The 13,159-nt window shown below is 28.9% G+C and overlaps 2 protein-coding genes and 1 long non-coding RNA gene across 5 annotated transcripts in view; all 3 read right to left on the bottom strand.

Annotated features, from left to right (window-relative positions):
- Positions 1-13,159, bottom strand: part of Ptpmeg2 (Protein tyrosine phosphatase Meg2) — a 343,669-nt gene that overhangs the window by 15,352 nt on the left and 315,158 nt on the right. The gene's annotated exons all lie outside the window — the stretch shown is intronic.
- Positions 6,883-8,653, bottom strand: LOC142228926 (uncharacterized). The gene is made up of 4 exons (XM_075299448.1): positions 8,555-8,653; positions 8,380-8,498; positions 6,963-8,303; positions 6,883-6,891 (listed from the first exon to the last, which is right to left on the bottom strand). Exons 3-4 carry the CDS (start codon positions 7,989-7,991, stop codon positions 6,883-6,885), a joined length of 1,038 nt encoding a protein of 345 aa, XP_075155563.1. The 5' UTR covers positions 7,992-8,303; positions 8,380-8,498; positions 8,555-8,653.
- Positions 10,996-12,506, bottom strand: LOC142231683 (uncharacterized). The gene is made up of 4 exons (XR_012720862.1): positions 12,255-12,506; positions 11,867-12,161; positions 11,295-11,451; positions 10,996-11,227 (listed from the first exon to the last, which is right to left on the bottom strand). It is a non-coding gene; the product is annotated as an uncharacterized LOC142231683 (long non-coding RNA).

The raw sequence follows: 13,159 nt of genomic DNA, 5'->3' as shown, positions 1-13,159 counted from the left end.
TTGAGGAACTAGGACTGCACGTCACAATGTAACGTCTTTAGAAAAATATATTGATATTCGCACTAAAATATATTGCAAATGTAATTTATGATTTTTCATCGTATTTAAATCCAATATTGCGGATTATTTTGTATTTTATGTTTCTATGAATAAATAAAAACAAATAATTTTATGAAGCATACTTTTTTTCTCCCGACGGCGACAAATCTTAACGCAGTTTATTATCATTGACGAGTCAGTCAGTTGCGTTAGACGCTTTGAAGAAGTTAAGTTCCCAAAAGTTTATAGCAATTTTGTGATCAAAAATATTGTTTTAATTTGTCTTATCTGGTTCAAAAATGTGTTTGTTATTATTTAAAATTTAAGCATAATCATATTCATACATACTTCGTTGTTATCTAAAAAACATTAACACAGATATTTTTAATTACAAAAGTTTCAATGCGTTTTCTCAAAATCTTGCAACACTGTCGTTTCGAACATGCATAAAATCAGCTGCTTTTAATCAACCGCCATTTTTTTTGCAACAATTGAAAGGGGAATCTTGGACAATTTGTAGTATATTTTTAAAGGGCTTTCATGTTATTTTATCACCCAATATTTATCAAGCATATAGAAAACATTTGAAAAATTGAAAATAAAAGATTTAGTTCGGTTTCAAAACCTTCTGTTTGGAATTAAGAAAGATTACACTAAAAATAAATTTCCCGTCTATGAGGGGAAATGTAGCTTACAGAACAACCACTACGAAAAAATTCCCCACAAGTCTTTCATGTGAAACCCAGAACATATCCGAATAGAAGGCAGAGGGAACTAGGAAAGTCAGTCGTAAACTAAAAGTCGAACAGTACACAACGAAGAGCGAACATGTGAAACCTATAGGTGGGTACTAAGTTCGAGTTCGAGCCGCTAAAATCGCCAAAGTGAAAACTAAATCCATAAGAAAACGGCATAAAATTATACATATTTGTTGCAAATTTTTTTATAACTTGATGGAGAAAAGCCAAAAGCAAATTTTCAGAAAGTTTGTGTTCCTTAAAATAGATTATTAAAGAAAAGTAATCGTGCAAAAATTACGATTTTAGCGGCTAAACTCGAACTTAATATCAGTGAAGAAAATTGTAGATTGTTGTTATTGAAAAGAACTGTGTTCTTAATTGTCGGGTTATTAAACACGCATCAATATAGAAACATAACAATATAAATTTTTGTCAAAACTTTATTTCTACAGAAAGTTGTGTCAACATTTTATTTCTATAGAAAATTTTGTCAAATTTTATTTCTATAGAAAATTTTGTAAAAATTTTATTTCTATAGAAAATTTTGTCAAAAGTTTATTTCTACAGAAAGTTGTGTCAACATTTTATTTCTATAGAAAACTTTGTCAAAATGTTGTCAAAATTTTATATTCTATAGAAAATTTTGTCAAAATTTTATATTCTATAGAAAATTTTGTCAAAATTTTATATTCTATAGAAAATTTTGTCAAAATTTTATATTCTATAGAAAATTTTGTCAAAGGTTTATTTCTATAGAAAATTTTGTCAAAATTTTATTTCTATCGATAATTTTGTCAAAATTTTATTTCTATAGAAAATTTTGTCAAAATTTTATATTCTATAGAACATTTAGTCAAAATTTTATATTCTTTAGAAAATTTTGTCAAAGGTTTATTTCTATAGAAAATTTTGTCAAAATTTTATATTCTATAGAAAATTTTGTCAAAATTTTATTTCTATCGAAAATTTTGTCAAAATTTTATATTCTATAGAAAATTTGGTCAACACTTTATATTCTATAGAAAATTTTGTCAAAATTTTATTTCTATAGAAAATTTGGTCAAAATTTTATTTCTATAGATAACTTTGTCAAAATTTTATTTCTATAGAAAATTTTGTCAAAATTTTATTTCTATAGAAAATTTTGTCAAAATTTTATTTCTATAGAAAATTTTGTCAAAATTTTATTTCTATAGAAAATTTTGTCAAAATTTTATTTCTATAGAAAATTTTGTCAACATTTTATTTCTATAGAAAATTTTGTCAAAATTATATTTCTATAGAAAATTTTGTCAAAATTTTATTTCTATAGAAAATTTTTTCAAAATTTTATTTCTATAAAAAGTTTTGTCAACATTTTATTTCTATAGAAAATTTTGTCAAAATTTTATTTCTATAGAAAATTTTGTCAAAGGTTTATTTCTATAGAAAATTTTGTCAAAATTTTATTTCTATAGAAAATTTTGTCAAAATTTTATTTCTATAGAAAATGTTGTCAAAATTTTATTTCTATAGAAAATTTTGTCAAAATTTTATTTCTATAGAAAATTTTGTCAAAATTTTATTTCTATAGAAAATTTTGTCAAAATTTTATTTCTATAGAAAATTTTTTCAAAATTTTATTTCTATAGAAAATTTTTTCAAAATTTTATTTCTATAAAAAGTTTTGTCAAAATTTTATTTCTATAGAATATTTTATCTAAATTGTATTCCTGTTGTTGTTTTTTTAATTTCAGTTTAAAACCATGCATTAACTAAACTACAAGTGTAGCTTAACCAACAGAGGAAAATAATGTTTGTCAAATTTACTTGGGCGAAGCCCTATAGACTGCAAGATGGTTGGATGTACGAACGTTTCGGAATTACCACATTCCTCATCAGCAACATTCCTCTACTTGCAGCAAAAGGTTCAAGTGTGGTTCATTGTTGGGTTTAATGAACTGACTGAATTTATTCTGATAATTGGTTGATAGTTTTGCTGCAAGTAGAGGATGCTGATGAGGAATGTGGTAATTCCGAAACGTACGTCCATCCAACCATCTTGCAGTCTATAGGGCTTTGCCCAAATAAATTTGACAAACATTCTTTTCCTCTGTTAGTTAAGCTGCACTTTTAGTTTAGTCAATGCATGGTTTTAAGCAGAAATCAAAAAAACAACAAAAATGCTTAAAGAACAAAACTAACAATAACAAAACAAAGCGAATGAAAAAAAAGAGGAAGCACGCTCAAAATAAACCCAGCCAACTGCACTCAAATCGATGATTTGACAGTGGCAAAAGAAAAGAGATATGTTGTAAAATTTATTTCGGCATAAGCCGGCTATCATGCAAAACCTTTTTTCGGAAGGTTCAAGTGTGGTTCATTGTTGGGTTTAATGAACTGACTCAATTTATTCTGATAATTGGTTGATAATTTTGCTGCAAGTAGAGGATGCTGATGAGGAATGTGGTAATTTCGAAATGTACGTCCATCCAACCATCTTGCAGTCTATAGGGCTTTGACCAAATAAATTTGACAAACATTCTTTTCCTCTGTTAGTTAAGCTACACTTGTAGTTTAGTCAATGCATAGTTTTAAGCTGAAATAAAAAAAAAACAACAACAAAACTGTATTCCTATAGAAAATTTTGTCAAAATTTTATTTCTATAGAAAAGTTTGTCAAAATATTATCTATAGAAAATTTTGTCAAAATTTTATTTCTATAGAAAATTTTGTCAAAATTTTATTTCTATAGAAAATGTTGTCAAAATTTTATGCCTATAGAAAATTTTGTCAAAATTTTATTTCTATAGAAATTTGTTTCAAAATTTTATTTTTATGGAAAATTGTGTTAATATTTTATTTCTATAGAAAATTTTGTCAAAATTGTATTCTATAGAAAATTTTGTCAAAATTTTTATTTCTATAGAAAATTTTGTCAAAATTTTATTCTATAGAAAATTTTATTTGTGTAGAAAATTTTGTAAAAATGTTATTTCTTTTTTGTTTTTTATTGTTGGTTTGTACTTCAATCATATTTGTTGTTTTGATCTCAGCTTTAAAACCATTGGGTAGACTACACTACAAGAGTAGCTTATCAACTGAAGAAAAGAATGTTTGTTAAATTTAAAGAATGTTTATTAAATTTGTTTCCGCACGTTTCGGAATTACCACATTCCTCATTAACATGCTCTATTTGCAGCAAAACTATCAACCAATTATCAGAATAAATTGGGGTAGTTCATTAAACTCAAAGTGAACCACAGCTTCCGAAAAAAGGTTTATGATAGTTGGCCTCTGCCTAAATAAATCTTTGTACAAATTTTATTTCTATAGAAAATTTTGTCAAAATTTTATTTGTCAAAATTTTTATAGAAAATTTTCTCAAAATTTTGTTTCTATAGAAAATGTTTTCAAAATTTTATTTCTATGGAAAATTGTTTCAAGTTTTTTATTTCTATGGAAAATTTTGTCAAAATTTTATTCTATTGAAATTTTTGTCAAAATTTTTATTTCTATAGAAAATTTTGTCAAAATTTTAATTCTATAGAAAATTTTGTCAAAATTTTATTTCTATAGAAAAAGTTTTGTAGGTGTGGCTTATATTGCCTATATTTATGTTAAACACATAAAAAAGACCATGAAATGAATTTTCACCTATTTTTTTACATATCTAGCCATATTGGCACCACTGGCCTTCCTATTTTAAAACTACAATAATTAAAACTGCTAGAGTTTAACAATCTAGTACAATACCATTTGTTTAATCTTCTTTTCATTTGAAATATACAAACCTACATATGTAGATATAATCTATACAAAATACAAGTTGGCCTCCTTTTATGATCCATAATAGAATGTTGTGGTAAACAGTGACTGGTACACTAAAGATTAAAGCAATGGAAAAGGTAAAAGTAAATAATACATTTATCTGCATCAATGGCCTAACACTCCTACCACATCATGAATCCATTCGTTTCTTTCGATGAAGACTTTAAACGGCGACCGACCCTGAGCTTTTTGTGTCGGTGTCGTAGGTTAGTAAGCCAGCCAAATGGAATTGGAGGATGATGAGGATGTCGTTGAATGATGGCGATAATAGAAAATTGTGACAGCAAATAATGTCCACAACAAAGACAAACCATCAACTAGAGAACAACAACAACTAACAAACGAAGAACACAAATGAACATTGCCATCACCATGGGCGCAATAGGTGTAAATGGATGTCGTTGTCCTTGTGCATGGAAACATGTTCACTATTTGTATTTGGACGACAGATTAGGGTCAGTTCCAATGGTTAAATAAATGTGGTTGTGTATTTATTTTGTACCTCCAACTTAACGACATACGTATGTATGTATGTATTCCCTTTGTGGTAGATCAAGTGATGGAAAGGATGAGAATAACATCATCAAAAAATACAATCAATTTTGGTGAAGATAGAAATACAAATGGTAAATATCCTATGTTTTGGAGTATAATCTTCAAGATTTCGAAGGAATATTGAAATCATTTATTTTTGTTTTGGAAATGAAAATTCTTTTTTTTTTGATTTGATTCTTGGCTAAAGATTCTCCGCTTGGTCACCGAAATTAGGTTTAACAGAATCAAATCAGAAAATTATTTATTATTAAAATATTTATTACACAGGATGACCGAGGTAGTTAGTATATGTTACCAAGAGGCTTTGTACCTCTCTTGTCAGACATATTCATGAACATGGTATGGGATCCCGAGTATGAGGTGGGATCCAAAGTATGAGATATATAGTAATAGGACTGAGGGGCTAATCACGACAGTCGATAACGAAAATTTTAGATCGAAATCTAAATTCTTGTATATTCCTTGTGACATCTTTAATGGTACAATGGTTTTGTTCTACCCTCTAACACATCAAGGCTGAAGTTGATTAGGTTACGTACTTTTAAGGGCCGGCACATGATATTGGGTTTAATAATGATTTATAAGATTAAAAATGGGGACATTCCCTGTTCAGATCCGATACCTAGGATTTTTCTTTAGGGTCCCATTTAGACATTATGAGTTTTTCCTTATTGGGTTTCCACTCTCCAATTACGCATTGGTTGAAACTATCCGAAGAACGAGTATAGAATTTTAATTCACAATTTTAATCACGTTAATGATGCTAACCTTAGTATTAATGTGGTATAATGTATAGCATATTTTGTATATTGTATAAAAAAACTAGTTAAATCGAATGCTCCCCTTAATATCAAGGATTTATTTTCGATGAACAACTAGTGTCATCTTTCAAAATATTCAACGGTGACGCTGGTAGAGACTAGAGTTGTGTGCGTGAGTGAAAATTTATTCAAAAGGGAAAATATTTACTCACGCACGATATGTGTGCTAGAAACTTACACTCATGCACATGAACGAAATGAAAGCCGTACTCACGTACGCTCAAGCACGAACAGCTCTTAAGGAATCACGTTTACCTACACTCCACTATGGGGCCAATGGTCAGTTTTTGAGGCAATAAATCACAGGAAACAGCTAGACCTTTAAAATTTCGTACAGATGATTATAATGTATTCTTAAGACTTCAGTAAAAAAATTGAGGCATTCGGGCAGTGCCACGCCCATTTCTAGTACGGGTATTAAAGTGCTTCTCCAGGTGGAGACCCTTGCGATAGCACTGCTCTGCAATGAAATCCTGTTTTCGACGAAATCGGCTGATCGTTATGTAAAAGGATCTCCTGAAACAGAATGACAGTCCAGTTTGCCCCATCATGCCTAGTTTTCGAGAATCCTCGAAACAATTTTTTTCTGACATTTTTCATAAATAAAGAAGAAATAATGTACTTTCATGATATCTCGAAAACTGGATGTGATAGGGCAAAACGGGAAGTAAATTCGGATTCAGGAGATCATTTTACATAAGGATCTGCTAGTTTCGTCTAAAGAAGGGCTCAAAAGATGATTTTTGCAGAACAGTGTAATTGCATCATTCTGTTGGATATAACATTTATTTATCAACTGACTTTAAATTACAAACTAATTTATATTAATACATTTCATAAAATTACTTTTAAAATAAATCAATTTCTTGGTGTAAGTGTTTAAAACATACTGGGTGTTTGGATACAATATTCAAAATTTAATCAATCTAAAAAGAGAGAATTTTGTTATTTAATACTCGTATGTACAAAATAATTGGCGTTTGTACAAAATTCTTACTTGAAAATTTTCTGTTTCATCAACTTCTAATTCAAAATTAAAATGAAATGGATCCTCTTCGTAATCTTCAGAATCTGAAACATCTTTATTTGTAGCTGCACTTGACGTACTTGGCAGTTGATACTCAGGGATATCCGGAATTTTTAAAAGAGAAATAACATCTCTTGGAAGCTGCAAACATCTCTTTTTTGAAAGACGATTTTTCAGATATATACTTGATAATAACGGGTCTGAAGAATCCAGGGCCCTGTTAAAAACATCCATTATATTATGCTCCCTAGAATCCTTTCGTGCATGCTCAATGCGGTCCTTTTTGTAAAATTTATTTCTCGCCTCAGATGCATTTTCACCAGCACATCCGAGAGGCACGATTGACGCTTGCAATATTTGGAAAGAATGTGCTAAAATTTTATGCAAAGTCGCTGACATTGGGTACCACTCGTAATGTTTAAAATATATCTCTGCAGTTTTATAGCAAAATTTTTGCAAGTGGTCGGCACTTATTTCAAATTCAGAGTTAATTGTGATAAGAATTATATGTAAATGTTTTAAAAGTTTGATATTAATGTTGGTTATAGAAGAAAATAATTCCGGATTAGAAAATGCTTTTCGTGCCGTATTGCCGTCATTCGTGGACCCGCTCCCATTGCTTTTCGGCTTGTGGACATGAAGGCCCATTTTTTGCCAAAATTGTTCTTGAATTTCGCGCTTTCTCTTTAGCATAAGGACTTTCTCCTCAGCACTCCGAATTTGCCATGTTTTAATATTAAGTATATATGAAAGATTAAGGACAAATTCAAAACATCGAATCCAGGCGTGTAATGGACTTATACCATATTTTAATGCATTCGATTTGGGCTGAAACACCGATGAGCTTAATTTTTTTATTGACAAAAACTGTTTTGGATTTCCACCACATATCGGACACGACTGAGTACTCTTTGTTTCCGTAAGTACGTTCAACACTTTTCCATCAATTAAACTCATAATAAGCTCGTACTTTACAGTAATCTTTTTACCGTTTACCATATAATATTCCAAAGGCGTAAGATTTGATATTTGTATATCCAGATTGGTTTTTTCTTTCAATATATGATCTTTGGTTTCTTTTATAAATTCAATTTTAAGTGGTCGGCAAAAGCGGACGGATTGAGGAGTGCGGTTAATCCAAACGATTGTATTACTTGAAGAGACTATTAATTTGTTTTTTCACTGTCGTCATAGAGTTTTCATTGACACTTCTGTTGAATTTCGCGGAAATCCAGTTGGTAACATTAATGGGTTTTCTATCATTTTCCAACCAAAAGTTAAATATATCCAAATTTTTAAGTTTTACGTTATCTGAAAATAGATTTTTATAAAATGGTGCAGATTGGAGCAGCTAATTTTTCCAAAAACTAATAGTACACATTATTACCTTTCTCCACACATAAATTTTTTCACGGATACGCTCGGATAAAGAAAGTTCTACTCCACAGAACATATGGACGACAACAAAAACTACACAAAATAGACTGCACATGTGACACAAAAAAACTATTCATCAAATCAATTTTTTTCTTCTTAATTTAATAACATGTTGCTTTACATACATTTACAAGTGTTTTCCATTTTACAAAATTTTTATAATTTTAAAATTTTTTGCTTGACGGCCAAAATGACTTTGTTGTTTGTTTATGGTTGAATATCAGAAAATGTAGCAGAACAAAATATGACAACTTTGACAGCTCGGCATGTAATCATGAGGTGTTACCAGATTTTAATATTTGATATTTGGGTGTTTCAATGTGTTATATATAAAATTCCGTTATTATTATTTTTAAATAGTTGACTTAAAAAATTGACTTTTTGCCTCAAAGACCTGTCATTGGCCCCACAGTGCACTCATAGAAAAAAAGTCTGCTAAAAACAGCAGTCGATGTCTGCTGTTATATTTTTGTACTTCAGGGCGTAATGAACAACAATTTATAAAATTTTTAGGTTATAAAATTTTCCCCAAAGCCTATTTAAGAACCAAAAGTAGTTTTTGGTATATTTTTGCACTGTAATATACTTACAAGCTCCTAAATACGATCAGCAAACATTTTGCTGTTATGCCTCAATTCGATAAATATTCAGATTTTTGGTCAAATACTATAGGTATTCATAAAATATTGTGTCAATTATGTGAGGATAGCTCATAAGTCGACATTTTTATTTGTTTTAGCCAAAATAAAACATGTTTTAGTGTAATCGAGCTTCAAAAATAGCAGGAAATGTTTGCTATTTCAGCAAACAATTACTGCTGTCCCTTTTTCAGCAGACTTTCTGCTGTTTTAGAAGACTTTATCAATAGTCGTGTAGGTTACACGATAATTGTCGTAACTCTTGGCAACACGAGACATCCGACCATTCAAATAAGTTATAATAACAAAAAAGCAAAAATATAACATGTTTTGCCGGCTAAATTAATGCCAATTTTTCGAATAATAGACGTGATTAACAAATGAACCATTTAAATTTTAGCTTGAGTGTGAGTTTGATGGTATTTGAATAAGTCTCATTTACGTGATCCATAACTCTCACTACAATTTCGGGACGAGTTTGGATAAATTTTGTTTCTATTGAAAACTTTGGGAAAATTTTATTTCTATAGAAAAATTTTGGAAAATTTTTATTTCTATAAAAAAAAATTTGGAAAAATTTAATTTTTATAGAAAATGTTTGAAAAAAATTATTTCTATAAACAATTTTTGGAAAAATTTTTGAAAATTTTTCTATAGATCTACAGAAAATTTTTTGAAAAATTTTATTTCTATAGAAATTTCATTTCATTTCTAAAAAAATTTTAGAAAATTTTGATTTCTTAAGATTTGTATAGAAAATTTTTTGAAAAATTTTATTTCAATAGAAATTTTTTTGAAAAATGTTATTTCAATAGAAAATTTTTGAGAAATTTTATTTCCATAGAAAATTTTTGAGAAATTTTATTTCTAAGAAAATTTTTGAAAAATTTCATTTCTAGGAACATTTTTAAAAAAATTTAATTTCTTAAGATTTTTTTTGGAAAAATTTCTTATTTCTATAGAAAGTTTTGGAACAATCATGCACATTAACGATATGAAAGCGTACGCTGAAGTACGAACAGCTTTTAAAGACTCACGCTCACATAGGTTCCACGATCATTCACGTGATTCAAGGCAACTTCATGGGACTGACGACTTTTCAAATAAGCTAAAATTACAAAATAGCAAAAATATAACATGTATCGCCAGCCAAATTAATGTCAATTATTCGAATAAAAGACGTGATTAGCAAATGACGAAGAACTAAATCTTACGCTGGATCGTGATTTTTTCTTGAGGGGCTGAAATATTAATTGGCTGAGAACTAATGTTCCAACAAATGTTGCCATTAATATATACTCAGATCGTCAACCTGCAATAAAATCCTTGGACTCTGTGTTCCTTAAGTCGAAAAAGGCCATCGACTGCCGCAAATCTCTCAACGAGATTGCTGAGCAGTACAATATTCACCCAATATGGGTGCCTGGCCATAGGAACATACCGGATGAGTTGGCAAGACTACTTTACATATTCCAGAGGAACTTCACGAGAATTTTAATTTTGTTCACGATTCATTTTTCTCACTACACACAAAAAAAATTTTTGTGATTTCAATCACGAAAATCGCGGATTCAATCATTTTTTTAATTGAAATGTCTTCAATCACGAAAATGATAGTATCAATCACCCATTTTGATTGAAAACCAACACGATTTTCAATTAAAAAATTAATTGACTTTTGTCACGGAATCAATTAATTGTATGATTGAATCAATTAAAAACGTGATTGATTTTTAACATAAAATTCAATCACAGTTTTAATTGAATCAATTAAAATTTTAATTAATTTCGCGACAAAAAACAATCAACTATTTGATTCATTCAGTTAAATAATTAATTGAAATTGGCTATAAATTTCAATCAAAAAATTTATATATTGCGACCCCAAAATCGTATTTAATTTTATTTGAAATAAAAGAAAATATGTGTTTCTTATAAAACATATTTAATATTTTATTATTTTTTGAATTATGCAATAGACAAATAAATTTGGTTCTTGTGATTTGTGGTTTGTTCTAACATAACTTACAAATACAATTACATAAATTATATAAATCATTATCTTCCTTATAATAATAACCATGTTAGCATGGTCCTTCTAATATGTAGATGCGCCTAGATTTCCAATAAATCAGCTGCCTGTTAGCTAAATTAGTTTTTCTGAAAGTAAACAGAATAATTCGAATTTAATTTTGTTAAATTAAAAGTTAATTTTGTTAAACATTACCTGCATAGAATATCAAGTTCAATTCTTAGTTCCAGGTTGCAGATTTATAATCTTCTTTTGCAGTTGTAGTCTTTTAGCATAAAAAGGTGTATTAAGGAGCTCGGTAATTTAATTTTAGTAACAATTCCTTTCCAAAATTTCCGCACATTGAAATCGTCTATTAAAATTTGAACCAATCATAAACAAAAATAATGGGAAAGCAATGTAATATTTGGTATTATATTGATGATACTTTGCAAATTCTAAAAATAGAAAAAATACACAGTCTTACACAAGTTTAAATACGACTTAAGAAATTGTATTTTCTTTAATTAATAAAATATAATAAAATATGCATATATATGCTTTAGATTTTGTAAATTAATTTAAAAAACAAAGTATTTGTCAATTTTCAAGAAGATTTTTTTTAGTCTGGATTATAAACAACAACAAGAAACATGTTTAGTTATAAGGTAAAAACCTCAAGGGTATGTAAACTTATGTGAGACTGTGTATATAAATGGGAAATACATATTTTTATTATTTTCGGATATTTTTCATATTTTTAAATCCAAAAGAAAGAACTTTTTTACCATTACATAATTCAGCTCATTAGTTTATATATCAGATATACTGCTCTCTACTTGGGTTCAAGCTGAAAAAGGCAGGTAAAACAAAAATACAATTTAATGCCAACGCCACTTCGCAACTTCAAGGTGAATCTTCCAACAAACCCATATCGCTCTTGGTTTTAAGAAAACTAGGAGTGAAAAAAATTATAATTTTAAAAGATCAATACTGTACCCACTTTTTTGTTGCAAACATATTCCTACATATTTGATAAAATGATGGAGTTGATTGGTCAATTTCACGAAATAAAATTGGTTCCTAAAAGAAATGAATAAAAAATATATTAGTTTAGTCCGTTTAATGTAAACAGGCTTCAATGGAAAACGGTATTCACATTTCACAATTTCTTACCTTCAATAAACGTAGATTGTTTTCCATTTTTACAATACCACAAAACACAAACACAGGTAATTTCAAATGCGTTCTCTCACATATTTTTTCAAACCTTTACCACGTGGCCATTTGTTGTTGCACACTTTATTTATTTCAACCCTTTGCTATGATTTGTTGTTGCGTTCAAAATATTTATGTACACATTTTCAATGCAGCAGACAGAATGTCGCCAATCATGTATTTCAATTTACGCGAAAAACAAAAACCCAACCGTTCGTTACAAGTTACTTCTACAGACTGATCTCTCCATCATACAATGTTGAATAAATACCCATTCTCTTTTCGCTCTTTCCATTGCTCAAAATTATTCAATTTCAATCACAAAAGTGATTGGATCAATCACATGTGTAATTGGAAACGGAAAAAATTTCAATCACGTTTGTAATTGAAAATTTTTTCCGAATTGATTAACAAATTGATTGAATCAATTAATATTTTAATTGGAAACGTAACAAATATCGATCATTTTTTTAATTGGGTTTTATTCGGATTTGATTAAATAATTAATTGAATCAATTAACATATTAATTGAAGCCGTTTCCAAATTCAATTAAGTGTTTAATTGAAAAAATGTTGGTAATAATTTTTTGTGTGTACAATTTGGAGCCACGCACACACCTCTAGTAGGGGAGACACTATATAGAGGGCGAAATCCAAGCTAATCAATGATGTGTAAGAAAGACAGACAATCATCATTAGATTGTTGCAGAATTTCACAAATACATTTTCGGCCGAAAACGGATATTTCAAGTTGTTACAAACGTAATGGAAAAACTCATTATACCCTCCATTCTATAGCGGAAGGTGATTATTTTCTAGGAATCGCAATGCATTTGTTGATGACACTTAGTAATTAGTTCACC

Source organism: Haematobia irritans, chromosome 3, assembly GCF_050003625.1.
Source record: "Haematobia irritans isolate KBUSLIRL chromosome 3, ASM5000362v1, whole genome shotgun sequence".
Taxonomy (NCBI): Eukaryota; Metazoa; Arthropoda; class Insecta; order Diptera; family Muscidae; genus Haematobia; species Haematobia irritans.
Note: the sequence above shows the minus strand (reverse complement) of the source record. Positions and strands in the feature narration are given on the sequence as shown.